Source organism: Neltuma alba, unplaced genomic scaffold (assembly GCF_004799145.2).
Source record: "Neltuma alba isolate B1F8T4 unplaced genomic scaffold, ASM479914v2 tig00011363_pilon, whole genome shotgun sequence".
Taxonomy (NCBI): domain Eukaryota; kingdom Viridiplantae; phylum Streptophyta; class Magnoliopsida; order Fabales; family Fabaceae; genus Neltuma; species Neltuma alba.
Window position 1 is genome coordinate 3,098 of NW_021636060.1, and position 14,926 is coordinate 18,023.

The 14,926-nt window shown below is 33.9% G+C and overlaps 2 protein-coding genes across 5 annotated transcripts; one reads left to right on the forward strand and one right to left on the reverse strand.

Moving 5' to 3' along the window:
- Positions 1 to 1,670: 1,670 nt before the first annotated feature.
- LOC114712466 (heavy metal-associated isoprenylated plant protein 41-like) lies at positions 1,671 to 6,879 on the reverse strand. Of its 4 annotated transcripts, none has more exons than XR_003737243.1 (4): positions 4,422 to 4,769; positions 3,417 to 3,615; positions 1,905 to 2,360; positions 1,671 to 1,877 (listed from the first exon to the last, which is right to left on the reverse strand). XR_003737243.1 is itself a non-coding variant. In XM_028897011.1 (4 exons), exons 2-4 carry the CDS (start codon positions 4,621 to 4,623, stop codon positions 1,961 to 1,963), a joined length of 801 nt encoding a protein of 266 aa, XP_028752844.1. In that variant the 5' UTR covers positions 4,624 to 4,687; positions 6,817 to 6,879; the 3' UTR covers positions 1,845 to 1,960. The 4 variants fall into 4 exon arrangements, 3 of the variants coding, with proteins under 3 accessions (XP_028752844.1, XP_028752845.1, XP_028752847.1); XM_028897011.1 differs by adding an exon at positions 6,817 to 6,879 and having other exon boundaries at positions 1,845 to 2,360; positions 4,422 to 4,687; XM_028897012.1 differs by having other exon boundaries at positions 1,845 to 2,360; positions 4,422 to 4,637; positions 4,726 to 4,800.
- Positions 5,366 to 12,791, forward strand: LOC114712467 (uncharacterized protein At1g08160-like). The gene is made up of 2 exons (XM_028897015.1): positions 5,366 to 5,370; positions 12,019 to 12,791. Exon 2 carries the CDS (start codon positions 12,039 to 12,041, stop codon positions 12,678 to 12,680), a length of 642 nt encoding a protein of 213 aa, XP_028752848.1. The 5' UTR covers positions 5,366 to 5,370; positions 12,019 to 12,038; the 3' UTR covers positions 12,681 to 12,791.
- Positions 12,792 to 14,926: the final 2,135 nt, after the last annotated feature.

Below are 14,926 nucleotides of genomic sequence, written 5' to 3' on the forward strand. Positions count from 1 at the left end.
AAATATATGAGTTAGAGAACTAATTTTTAAAAATTATAAAAAAATTAGTTAGGCTAGTTGTTTCTAAAAAACTATGTACTGGTTTCTTTAAAGTATTTTTTTTCAATTATTTGCATTAAAAATTGATCCCTTATTTGAGAACTTCTTTAATACATATAACCAATATGAAGATTTTAAGAAAAATTTATAAATTTGAAAGACAAAAAATTTATTAAGATTTTATGTTTAGGACAAAAGGAGTAATTAATTTAACTACTACATCTGGTTCTTAATATAAGAAATAGTTGACTAATTTGGGTAGATTAAAGAAACTAGTTAAGTTAGTTATTTGTAATAAATAGGTATTGCTTTTTTTAAAATATCTTTACTAATTAAGTATATTAACTAGAACTACCATTATTACAAAGATTATCTTGAAAAAAATAGATAAATATGATAAACAAAGTAATTGGGGTCCTATATTTAGAACCAAAATAAAAGTCAAACGAGCTCTTATATTAAAAACCGAAGGTAGTACTTATGATAAACATATCAAATTTAAATTTGAATTTTAAGCTTTTTTTTTTTGTGTGCCTGAAATTTGAATTTTAAGCTGAAGTCAATGAATCTGCAAAAGTTTACTTGCAATGCATCATGATCAAATTCAATGGACCATTCAAGATATCAGCTCAGAAGTAAAAGTTTTTTTTTGTCACTAATATTAATACTGTTAGTATTTTAACTTGCAGTTATAAACCTAATCACCAAACAATTCATGAAACCGCACGCATGTGAAATGAGTTTGGAATTAAATCTATCATTCAAATGTTCAGAAAGACCAATATTTCATCAGCTGATCCAGTCAAGTCCCAATAAAGAGAGTAGTTTAGCTAGGTTACTAAAATAGTCAAAGAGGAAACTGAGAATAAGGTTGAATTCAGCATGAATTTAAGCACAAGAAATTTTTTAAAACATAATTAAGACGTCATACTTACATACAACCATCACTATCAGATTCTAAATGTAAGAGGCAAATAACTAATTACAAAGATTAAAAATTTAATTATTTATTATAAATTTGTATTTATTTCTCCAAAATACTCTAATTATATTTAGTAATATTCTTATTGATGAAAACTTCCAATTGATATATGCAACTAACAATGCAACTAACAAAGATAAAGTACATGAAGGTATAGTAAAATTGAAAGACAAAGTATATGGAAGTATTATAAAATTGAAAGACAAAGTACATGGAGGTATTATATTTGGATCAAAGCAAACATGGAGTAACATTTTGACATATGGAATTCACATTTTTATGTTCACGTGGATCCCTCAAAAGATAAGACCCACATCACACTTCAATTTCTTTCCCTTCATTCAACAAAAAGTACTTTAGAGATCCAAGTTAACATCAAATTGCACAGCTTCACAAATACAGCTAGCAGCTGCAGGCCAGCAAAAGAAGCTAAAAGATAAGCAACAAAAGCCACAAAACAAAAGTTTAGCATCTAGAGTGAGAAATTGACAGACTTCATTTCCAACTCTAGAACCAACTGGCATGGTAGGGCCTAAGGGGTATCATGTTTCTCTCTAACCTTATCAGTTCAAAGATGCAAAACATTACTGGATTTAGGCCATGATCGTCTCTGCAAGTCAGAACTAATACCATGAACATATCCAGAAACAAATCTTCCCCCCATCATATCCATATTTCCAACATGTCCTCTTGGTGGATAACTAAACTAAGTTGATTTAGGCCATGATGATCTCTGTAAGTCAGAACTGATTCCATGAACATAACCAGAAGCTTGTTTCTCCAGAATCATATCCATATTCATAACATAATCTGTTTGTGGACGCCCAAACACAGTTGATTCAGACCGCAATGATCTCTGCAAATCACAACTGGTTCCACCAACATAACCAACTCTTCCTAGAATCTCTATTCCACCGTTTAAGTAGCCTCCTCCTCCTTCTAATATTGGAAGGTGTCCATTTCTGCAACTAATTTTGCTGATGGTGGTGAGTGAGGAGTGAGGCTTATCAGAGGGTAGTGATGATAACTGAGAGTTCTTTGGTTTGTGGGGTAGAATTCATTCTTTGTCAACAAGGCAAACTTGAATGTGCTGCACTTACCGAGGTGGAAAGGCTCATCACTTCTGGACCCATCACCTCGCTTGTTATTATAACCCGGGTAATCTTCTTTCTTGAACTGCACACACTCAATTGGCCATAGAAAGTTTTGAATCCCAAGTTCCTTTATGCGCCAGGCATCGTATGGCGGTTTGGTCTTGTGATTAACATGAATTTCACCATTGGACCTCAGCATGCTCCCTGCATTCATAAAGAACCCACGCACAAGGTCCTTGTGTTTCCTGTAAATACCAAGAACAAAAAAGGACGCTAAAGCCTTTACATACACAAACTAACTGGAGGAGAATTTGCAATAATTCACTTAGAATGCCGTTACATATCATAAAATCATCAATATAAGAATATATCAATCAATATTCACAAGTTATAAATAGTGCAACTTATTCCTTAAACTCGGTCCAATATATAGAAAAATGTGTCAAATTGCGTCAATAACGAAACAACTGAAACCAGACAAAAGTGTTTATGTGTGTATTGGGGGGTAGAGAGATGCATAATTACAAGCATCTATGGATATAAGGAATGTCAAGTTTTACACTTGTGGGGCCAATAATCTTCACAAGCTGTATTGACCAAAAAGCCCTTACTTCTTGCTTGATAGACAGATAGGGGTACTTGGAGTTTTTCCTCCTGAAAAATTATCACATGCAAGAGCATTGAAATAATTTCCTCACAACATAACAACTGCAAGTGTCAAATGAAATGACAGAATCACCCTTGCCCATGCATTGTCTTTTAGTGAAAGTACCAGAGCTTTTTAGTAAGAATAATCAATGTTTGGACGTACAAATAATACAATATACATGCAAGTTTCCAATGTATATATGTTTACACACACTATATCTTTGCATATTTTCTATAGCCAACCATCTCATACATAGGTAGCCAAATGCTAGGAAAACTAAATTGTTCATGTACCAAACCGAAGCAGCTTAAACTAAAAAGCACAAATGTGCAGAAGAATCATTAGATTAATGTATGAGGACAAGATATCAAGATTGCCGCTTATATTTGTCTGTTGGAAGTCAGATTTTGAGCAACAGAAATTGCCATGTGTGTACCATCCCTCAGAAAAGCTTAAACAGAATAATTATGGAAAGATCCGAGATCATTTTACATTATGCATCTAACACAGTCTTTATATTGTACTCCTCCGGTCCTAAATGTAAGACCCTTATACTAGTGTGTATAAGGGTCTTACATTTAGGACCGGAGGAGTATTACAGACACAGAGAGATGTTAGACAATAGTGATATGAATTCTAACAGGGAACTCACTGAATCATGGAGAAGTTGCTTTCTTTGCCATGAAAGCCTGCATGAGGGAAGTTGAATATAATTCTATCAAATCTCCTCATTTCCAAGTATGGATGAAATTTCATTTGTGTTGCATCAACTCCGTGCAACACACATGCTCCCATCTTTGTTAAGGCAATCAAATTTGACATCGCCTTCTTGTACTTCCTCACAACTTCATCTTAATGAACAGCAAAAGCAATCAATGACATGACAAGCATTCAACACTGTAGTAACAAAAATTACAAAAAGCTGAAGAGTAAACCAGATCGACGGAATCCACAGCCCACAAATTAGATAACATGCACAAAAATAGAAACAATTCATTCAGACAACAAAATCTATCAGATGCTCATAGAAAAATGGAAGAATAGTATATAAACACAAGCACTTCCAAAATCATGAAGAATCAGAAAACCATCTAAGCAAGCAAAGATTAAGGCGAGATTTATGTCTGAGCTAAGCTTCATTAGAATAACTAAAGAAAGTCAAATATTTAGTTCCTTGACTCCTCCTAGAAACCTTTCGTAGGGTACCCAAAATACAAATGACAATAAAAAAATAAATAAATAAAAGGTCAAATGTTAAGATTCCTTATGTACATGGAGTTAAAATCACAAACGAGAAAGCTTCCGATTATCAATGATCCCTTCAGCGAAATTGCAGGGCATAGCTTGACTTCCTTTGGGTGCTTAGAAAACAACAAGGAAATCAAATTCAGTGTTTTGCAAACTACTAAGGGAGAATAATAGTTATTTCAAGAGGGAAGGGGGTGAAAAATAAACATTTAACGTAGTATTTGCACGAAGCGTCATCATCAAGCAATCAGAAAAACCTTATACTATTTTAGATAACTCCAGTATTCAAAATGACATCTGTCACGACGAAGGGGAAATTTTGAAGAAGAAACATTGCACACACAAATGTAAGAGCAGAGTGTGTGTGTGTGTGTGGGGGGGGGGGAGAGAGAGAGAGAGAGAGAGAGACCATAGGTGTCAAGGGACGAAGCAACGATGTTGAAAGTTGAACCAAAGGATTGAGCCAAGCAAAGGGAGAAGGAGAAATCACCCTCACCCACCAACAGTATTTGATGATGGGAAGAATAATATTTGAACCATTTTTCTCCTCCATCATCACTCAAATCGACAAGCTTCTGCCTTATGTTCTGACAGCTCATTTGTAAAGCCATTGCTTCCCCTGCCCCTGTGCATATAAACTACGAGGTTTCAAGCTTCCTATATGGAAAACGTAACCTTCATGTAAGGAGTATGATGGGAACAGAAAACTTCACTTGATTTCTTGGCAGAAGATTACGGAAGGCAGGAAAACGGGAGGATTGGGAATTAAGAATTTGAGGAAGCAGAATGAAGCTGTTATGATGAAGTTATGCTGGGAACTGGTCTGTGATAAAGATGCGGTGAAGGTCCTACAAACGAAATATGACACAGGACATGGCCCACGCCCTCGTGTAAGGAAGAAATCTAATGCTTCCCTTACTTGGAAAGGTGTGAGTGAGGTCTGGAAAGATTTCATTAAAGGATTGGGGAAAAAGTGGGTAATGGCAGATGATTAATACACCACTCATCAATTTGATCCCTGGTCTTGAGCACTTGGTAAACTTAACATAGTTAGTCGCTGACTATGTGGATGATGGAGGACAACGGAAAAGAAACAAGATTCCTTCCCCAGGCTTATGTTGACCGTGTCCTGACCCACCCCACGAGGAAAGAGGAGAGGAAAAATATATTTGGAAACCATCTATTGATGGTTGTTTTACAGTTAATTCTGCTTATAAATTTTTTCTTGCAGGTACCCATAACCAGGCAGACGATGAGTCTGTTTGGATTAGCATTAATAGTAGAAAAAGTAGCTTATTTTGAATTTAACTTTTAAAAAAAGTTAGATTGAATAAAAGTTAAATTGAGTAATGTGATTTGTGTTTGGATTGAATATTATAAAAGTTAGTTTATAAAAATTCAATTAGATAAAAGTTGTTTGGATTATGATTGAATTAGTAAGTTTAGTTTGTAAAATTATCAAAATGGGTATGACTTTTATAACATAATAAAAAAATAAAAAAATAAATTTACATAATATAAACAATTTAAATTATTTTAATAGAAAGAAGTGAAATTTAAGACTAAAATATATTTTTTTAAAATTAGAAATATTATTAAAAAAATTGTACCCAATCGTGCTTCTAATCTTACCTTTTGCCCATAAGTAAAATTAAGGAAAAGCTCAACCAAACATGTTTTAAATTTGCAATCGTGTGTGTCAGGCTTACAAGTCTCTTTTGGCTTCTTGAACACCTATCCAAACAGGCTCAATATTTGGAAAAAAATTTGGCAATTATAGGTACCAGAGAAGGTCAAATCTTTCTAGGGGCTGTTTTCACATGGACGAGCTCATTCAACAGAACTCAGACAAGAACTCAGACAAAGGAGGGGTTTGGAGTTGACAACAAACCGTCCTTTCAGTTGTGAGGACTTGGACAGCGATATGCACCTGATTCGTGACTGCAATAATGCCATTCACAGATGGAGATCAATGCTTGACCCATTATACTGGACTCAGTTTAACTCCCTTCAAGGAGTAGAATGGATCAAATGGAATCTTAAGAAGGAAGCAGGCAAAGCTTTTACGAAGAAACTCACCTGGGCATCCCTATTTGCTTACATTTGTTGGGATATTTGGGTCACATATGTAACAAACTTTTTGATCCAAATATTACTAATAAAGAACCTACTGCTCTCTCAAGCTTCTTCAAAGTTTGCTGTGACCAAGATATGATTGCTAACTGCTCGTTCTATAAATGGGATAGTAGTAGAAGACAAGAACATCAACCGTTGCAGGAGCATTATGTCACTCTAGAAGTGGATGGGTCGGTTCTATAGGATGGACATAGTGGATGGGGAGGAATCCTAAGAGATGAAAAAGACCCATGGATCTGTGGCTTCAGTTGTAAGCTCACAACAGTACCTTCGGCCATTGCAGAAACACTAGCCATCATGCAGGGATTACATATCAGCTGGTCAAAAGGATTTAGTCGAGTCGTTCTTTACTCGGATTGTATTGGAGCCATAAATTTGGTTTCGCGAGGCTGCGATGCGGATCATCCTTTTTGTGACATTATAAATGATGCAAGATTGCTTCTGGATAGGGATTGGCAGGTCTTGCCTTTCTTTGTTTATAGGGAAGACCTCTCTAGTGCTAACCTCCTAGCTAAAGCTGCTCATAACTTGGACACTCTGTTTTGTACTTTCGATCACCCTCCACCCTTTCTAAGTAGAGAAGGACAGTGATGAGAGCTTACTTGTTCTGGTTTACTTTGTTGGTTTTGTAATGATGACACTTTTCAATAGGAAAAAAAAAACGTAACCTTCCAACGTTTAAAAAGACTGAACAGTGCTCTTTTTGAGAGCTATGATGCGAAATTCAGAAGGTAAAATAGGTGGAAACTTATGACCCATGTCTTCAAGCTTATAGACCCCATGAACTGTTTCAAAATCAAATCATCGACGCATCACATTTTGCTGAAGTGGGGGAAGAATAGGGGAGGAGGGTCTTGAACTTCAGCGTGAAAATGGATGGAAGTGGGTATTAGATTTGAAGCTGGAAATTAATTGGCCGCTAACATTGAAGCTCTTGAATCTCAACGCCAGAGATGCTAGCAAGCTTGGGTGCTCTGCAACTTTCCTTCCCCGATTCTCCGGCGTCCAGCCCTTATGAATTGATTTATTTAATATTATAAAAAAATTCCAGATGAAGCTTAGGTGGAAGCAATTTTAAGGATGGTGACTGAAGGCTGTTTGGAAGAATGTAAAATCACTTTCAAAAAGAGTTTTTAATCTAGACAAAACTCTTTTTACATATTTATTTCGTCTATCATAAAATTACTCTTAAAATCATAATTTGGTTTTTATCTAAACACGCTCTAAATTATAAATGATAAGGATATTAATTAATATTGAAAAATAAGAAGATAAGATACTAAGTTATGAACTAGTCAAAAATTTAAGAATTGACTCACACCGAATTATAGTCAGAAAATTGATTATAAGTGAGTTAAAAATTAAAAAATTAATTTTTTCTTTATTAAACATAAGGTCCCATATACTTTCAACAAAATAAGACTCAGGCCCAGGTTCATTGTCATTCCAAGCCTTTTTAAACAAATAGCTAGACCTATTTTTGTAAAGTATAGCCTTTTATTTATTTCTTGTTTGCATTATCATATATAACTATATGTAATATCATCTATATTAATTTTATAAATTAATTATAAAATTATTAAGTTAGGCTTAACCTTAAGTTTCACGTTTCATTATTATTCATATACAAATTCAATCCTTTCATTCACTAACTATTCACCTCTCCCTCTCTTTCTTTTGATCACTCAAGATGACAACATTAGTTTACCCCATCTTCTTCAGATTTGCGCCGTTCATAAAAACATGACAATTGTTACAAGTTTATTTTAGAGATATCCATATCAATAGAAAGGGTTTGTTCTACAATTTATGAGAGGAGCAAAACAGGTAAAATTCATATTTACATGTCACTTATTATAGTAGCTAAAATCTATTTTCATTCTGAATATGCTCCTTGATATTAATGACTTTATTATTTTTTAGAAGTTATTCAATAGAAAAAATATATTAAAATTTTAGAGCTATTATGAACACAATAATATTTATGTGGATGTCCATATCTCTCCTATTATCTTCAATATCTTATATTATCTTTATATCTCACAATTATCTCATATTATTATATAATCTGTACATTTTGTCAAAGAGCTATGCCTATAAATAAAAGGCATGTATCATCTGTTCACTATCTTGAATGGAATGAGAAATATTCCAGTCTTCTCTTCTCTCTAATTCTCTTAGTTTTATAACAAGAGCATGACAATTATCTTATTTTTCGTCTGATAGCCTTTTTTCCACTTGAGCACTTGAGTTCTTATTGAAGCTATAGAGCTTCACCCTCCGATCTCAGTATGTTTATTTTTAAATGTAATTTTTTTAGAACAATTATCCAAGTAGTTTTTTTATATTTTTTGTTTTCAAAACTTATTTTAACAAATAATTTTATAAAATCATTTGAGACCAAAAAAAAACACAGGCCCTAAATATCGTATGTTCATTTTGTATGCAACACAAGAAGCATCAAGTAAAAATATATTTAATAAATACATAAAATCACTTTTTTGTCAATTTCTAATACACACACAACTACATGCATGCCAGCATGTGCATGTAACTATTATGCTCAGCAATATTCATATGAGATCCATCATTATTTGGGGCATATATAAAACCCATATGCGATGCAGTTTCCCATATGTCATTTTCCAACTGTGTACAAATAATAAGTTCCCACATCCTTGGAAAACTAAAATTCTCATACGCCACAAAGTACCTTAGAAAACAGAATAAGACATCAGGATTGGCACTTATTCTCTATTGAGAATCAGATTCTGAGGAACAGTAATGGTCAGGTACAATACAATCTTCCAGAAAGGGTAAGAATCTCTTTCATTTACATTCTCTACATTAATCTAAAAACCTAAACAGTATAACTGTGGAAAGAACCCCAACAATGTTACATTTTCAAACTATAAATCTGACACATATCGATTATATATATGTTGACCATAAAAATCATAAGGTGAGACACCAATAAAATGAATTTTGTTGAAGAACTCACTTAATTAGAGACAAGTTGTCTTCTCTGCCATGAAAGCCTGCATGAGTAAAGTTGAAAATAATCCTATCAAATCTCCTCATTTTCAAGTCTGGGTGAAGCTTCATTTTGGTTGCATCCACACCATGTAACACACATGCTCCAAACTTTTGTAACTCATCTAAATTTGACATGGCCTCCTTGTACTTCTTTCTAACATCATCTTAATGAACAGGAAAAGAATAAACATCTTCAATATCTTAAGCCTAATCTTAACATAAGTGTGCGCGTGCGTGTATAATCTACAGCAACTATTGGAACATTGCTTGTTTAATGACATAGCTAACATGCACACTCAACACTGTATCCTAAAGAGTAAACTAGATTGATAGAATCTACAAGCTGGATAACATGAACAAAAGTAAAAACACCTTATTAAAAATAATTTATAAGATGTTCATTGAGAATTTGCCCCTCAAAAAGTAGAGAATCAGAATTCTTCCGGCCAAAGATTTTAAAGTAGAAAGAAACAAGTAGGTTACCAAATGAAAATCAAGAATCAATTTCAGATGTCATGAAATTACAAAATCCCAGCGTCATCATCATTGTAAGTTAATCTTAATGAACAGCAAAAGCAATCAAAGACATGACTAACATTCAACGCTGTAGTAACAACAATTACAAAAAGCAGAAGAGTAAATGAGATCGACAGAATCCACAGTCTACAAATTAGATAACATGCGCAGAAGTAAAAACAATTCATTCAGAGAACAAAATCTATGAGATATGCTCATAGGAAAACGGAAGAATAATATATAAAACACAAGCACTTCTACAAATCCTGGAGAATCAGAAAAGTAGATATAGCATTTTTAAAGGAGCAGAAACAAGTACGCCTAAATTAAGCTTCGTTAGAATACCAAATGAAAATCGAATATTTAGTTCCTTGACTTCTAGAAACTCTTTGTAGGGTATCCAGAAAACAAACGACCAAGCATAGCTTGGCTTCGTTTAGGTTCTAACGAAGAGCAAGCAAAAAAAAAAAAAGATAAATTAGACGAACTCGTATGAAAAATATAATTTTCATCGTTTTCCAACCGACCGAGTGCATAAATTAAGATTTACTACAAAAGGGGAGGGAAAAAGAACTCAAGAGAACTTAGTAGTACGAGCAATAACTTAATGCAGTTTTAAAGAAGCATCGTCATTCATCAAAATCCATATATTGTTACACAATATTGAGCCCCTGCTGTATTCAAGATAATCACATACACGACGAAAACAGAAGCAAAAGGCATAACTGAAAGAACAGAGGAAGAGAGGGAGAGAAAGAGAGCGACCATATGAATCAAGGGACGAAGCAACAGTATTGGAAGCTGAGCCAAAAGATTGAGCCAAACAAAGGGAAAAGGAGAAATCACCCTCACCCACCAACAGTATTTGATGATCGGAGGAATAATATTTCACACATTTTTCTTCCGATTTCAAGCTCCAAAATGTACTGTTAAGCCAGTTAGTCATCGAATTTCTTTAAGATTGTAGATGTAAATTTGCAATAACACTAAGACGATACTGCCGAGCACGAAATATTAAAAATCTTGGCCTAATGGCTTATGGCTCCTTCTAGTCTCGATATGTCAAATGCAGATGGGTTCATTTGATCAATCGGGCACACTAGCAATTAGCAAAAATGATTTGTCTCCCTAGGATCTAAGAGGTGTTTGGCAAACCATAAAAATACTTTTAAAAAATACTTTTTCTCAAACTGAGACAAATTCCTTCACATATTTATTTCGCATACCGTAAAATTACTTTTAAAATCATGGTTTAGTTTCAATCCAAACACTCCTCTAGTATTTAATCCAATAAGAGAAAGACATAGACAATAATTATAAATATCAAATTTATATTCTCGTCTTCTCTAGATGGTAGGTTTGTGTGCTTTATCGTTTATATTTCCTTTCTACGGTCTTCTGCTTGTTTCTTTCATACTCATTATTTTCTAAAAATCTGATAATAAAGTTGTGACAGAGATTTGTATTCCAATCTTTGGCTCTTTTTAATCCTTGATTTTCAGTACTCGAGGCTGTGGAGGAGTAAACCCTATTTATTTTGGCCAGATAGACAAACGAGCACCAGTAAGCATATAATTGAATAGAACTTTCATGATGGAGACACACCAAAAAGTGCTACTAATGGATCACTAGCCTCCATGATTGAATATTTGATTGATTGTTGTACTCTAAGAACGTGATTCACTTTCCGAATAGTGTAACACATTCCTTAGTGATTAATCATCCTGCTCTTCCAAGTAAGCAGGTTTTGATATCATGAAGCAACACTTGGTAATGACTGGTGTGCAGGCTTGATCTAAGCCCTTCATTGAATTGACTAGTTTCAAAGATTGCCCCTAGACACTGCCTAGTCAAACACAAACTTTAGACCTTAAAAGCAAGAGCAATAAAAGAATGAGAGTTCTCCGCGGAACTATAACTCTTTATGCATCAAAAGCAAAACATTCAAAAATCCCAACATTGATTTGGCCTCAAACTTTAGCTCCCTTATATCTCTATTCCTAACTTTTGCCAATAGCTAGAAGAACACACCGACCGCACCCACCTACCCGCCCACCCACCCTGCCACTCAATTTAAAGGCTTCTTTCCCTCTTTTACTTTCCTTAATCGACCACCCCAATTGGGAATAAATTAACATATTCATCCTCGTCCTCGCTTCCATGAACTTTTCTCTCATCACCTGCTTCTTCAATTGTGCAGTAAATTAGTAGCCTTTTCTAGTAGTACTACTCAAACATGCCTGATCTCCCACCTCCACCAGCATCTGCATCCCCACCCACTAAGCAAATCAAGCCAAATTCTACCGACCAGATCACAGCATCGGTAAACCACAGTTGTATGGAATTAGAATCACCAAATTTTTTCGGAAAGTATAGTAGGCTATCAACAACACTGAGACAACCAAGAGTTCGAAGAACTAACCCAGCAGTATGGTTTGCTGCAGTTTTGTGCCTCATATTCAGCGTTCTCCTCATCTTCTTCGGAATTGCGACGCTGATCGTCTTCCTCACCATCAAACCGAAAAACCCTACATTCGACATTCCTAATGCAAGCCTCAACGTCGTGTACTTCGACTCTCCGGAGTACCTGAACGGCGATTTTGTTCTACTCGCGAATTTCTCGAACCCTAATAGGAAAATCGACGTGAAATTTGAATCTGGCGACATCGAGCTTTTCTTCGCGGACAGGGTCATATCGAGTCAGAAGATTCAGCCGTTCACACAGAAGCGAAGGGAAACGAGGTTGCAGCCTATTCACTTCATTTCGAGCTTGGTGTTTCTGCCTCAGGATCTAGGCGTGAAGCTTCAGAGGCAGGTTCAGAGCAACAAGGTGAACTACATCGTGAGGGCAACCTTTAGAGTGAAAGCCATTGCGGGTTTCATTCATATGTCTTTCTGGATCCATAGCACATGCCAGATTGAGATGACTGGTCCACCAAGTGGAGTTGAAGTAACCAGAACGTGCATGACAAAGCGATGAAGATGATTTTTGACTGTAAAAATCTGCTGTTTTCTAGCAAGTTTCTAATATGGATTTAGAATTTTGGATACAGAAAAGAAATAGTAGATGAATACTGGATATATTGTTAAATACAAGTGTGTGGAAGAATGATTCAGTCAAACTGTTTAATTGGTAGGTGAAAGAAGACAGAAAAATTGATGATTACCAAAAATGGAATTTCCTTTGCTTTGAAATTCGAACTGACGGAGTTCGATCCAGACATGAAACTCCGAGAACGATCCCGGCCTGGCCGGACGGTGACGGAGATTCAAGAAATTTGATGAGTTTAAAAACCGGAGTTTAGAGGGTTGGAAACTTACAATATTAAATAAAAATTATTTTTAAGAAATTAAAAATATTTAATATTCACATATTGGGTGAATTTATTTCATCTAAACATATATATGTGTGTATATATTTATAAAATTATTCTTTATGTTTTTTAATTTTTAACTTGCCAAATCACATGGCATTTCCTCTTAAATTCAAACTTTGTCATTTGTCAATTATTTTTTAATAATTCAAGGGTTTAAATCGTAACTTTGAAATAACCACCCAGTGACTTTAAAGTTTAGTAAAGTACTGACTAGGTAGTTCAAAAAAATTAAATTATTTAATTATATATATATGTATATAAGGATGAATCTCCTCAGTTCTCAATGCTTTGTTTTGTGGGAGGATAATTCATTTGCATTTTAGAAATAAAAATAACTAAGCTGATTAAATTAATTTAAGAGAATCGACCAAAATAGAGCGGCTACTCAAAAGCAAATAAGGATTCTCAAAACCCTGTGTTGCTGAGTAGGATGGCCCTTCTCTTTTGTAAAAGCAGGCCCTTCAAATCTGCGCATAAAACTTTAAACCTTTATTTCTGCTTTATTGATAATAGCCATGGCATTGCCAATAAAAGTTGTTCTTACTAGTAAGGAATCTACTCATAGTCTATAAAATCGTAAGTTTAAATTCTGCTGGTGATGTGAGAACTTTATTAGTAGGCGATCTATAAATATCTCTTTGAGCTCCCAGGACCTAATTTACCTAAACCTTTTTATATTAAAAAAATAGCCATTGCATTTGGCTAGAAGGCTTTTATTTATTTATTTTTTTGTGCATGAATTTTTAATATATTAATTAATGATCTAGTCTAAAAGCTAGCATTATCCCATGCTTTTTATCCTCTAAAACCAGACCTTTTTAATTTATTTTTATTTACAAGCATGTGTGGTTTAGCCAAACTCATCCAGAATTTGCTAACAAATTTTAATGTTGCTTTTATTAATTTTATTGTTCATGTTCATGACATCCTCATTCATCCTTATTTAAAACTTCAAATAAAAATATGTTCACCTCTTACTCTTATTAGTAGCATAGTATTAAAACCTAATTCTTGCTATCTAATCAAACTAGTCAATTACTGAATCAGTTTTCGGTTGGTATGATTAAAAAATAGCATTATATCAAATTTGTATTATAATAATTCTAATTTACCGGATTATGTATAGTTCATACATGAATGTTCTTTTTTCTTTTTTTTGTTGATACAACATATATGAATGTTCTTCAACTTACTTATGAATAATTATCTATTTTTTATTTGAGTATTATTCTTTTTAGATTTATATACAAATAATTTTGTAAATTATTTTATTTTATTTTAATCATGATGGAAATGATCCCAGTTCAACTAAAATCACATCACTGAATTTAAATGACTCTTTTGATTGATTTAATGATCTGTCTGACTGTGAACCATCTCTCTGATTTTCAGCACCTTAATTTCTAAAAAGAAATATAAAAATCAAGAATATGCATGATTATATATGAAATACTATATGTTTTAGGCAAATTCATTTCCCAATAATATAATTAAGCATAACACGCAAAATTGAGATATAGTCCTCAGACCAAATCTGACACAATCTTAAAAGTCTTTGCATAATCTTAAAGAACATTATATTTATTTCCCATGTATTAATAATAAATTAATCAATAATCACACATAAAGTTAGGAAGACCGTTTGTTCTTCCTTGTAATGACCCCACAAAACATTATGTTTACAAGTTTATTCTTTTTTTTTTTCATCAGATCCAAGGAACAAAAAACCAAACCGAATATTAAACCGGTCAAGAGTCACTGGTCAGACCAAGGGTCTGACTGAGGTCGGACCAGTAATATTAAAATAATACAATTTAATTCATAACATTAAAATAGAACAAAATTTATA

Bases quoted from the DNA above. Each gene is read 5' to 3' on its own strand.
- LOC114712467 (XM_028897015.1), top strand. From the start codon at position 12,039: ATGGAATTAGAATCACCAAATTTTTTCGGAAAGTATAGTAGGCTATCA.
- LOC114712466 (XM_028897011.1), bottom strand. From the start codon at position 4,623: ATGGCTTTACAAATGAGCTGTCAGAACATAAGGCAGAAGCTTGTCGAT. The intron at 3,616-4,421 runs GTCTCTCTCTCT...CTGTTCATTAAG, and splicing joins TTCGTCCCTTGACACCTATG to ATGAAGTTGTGAGGAAGTAC. The intron at 2,361-3,416 runs GTGAGTTCCCTG...TGGTATTTACAG, and splicing joins AGCAACTTCTCCATGATTCA to GAAACACAAGGACCTTGTGC.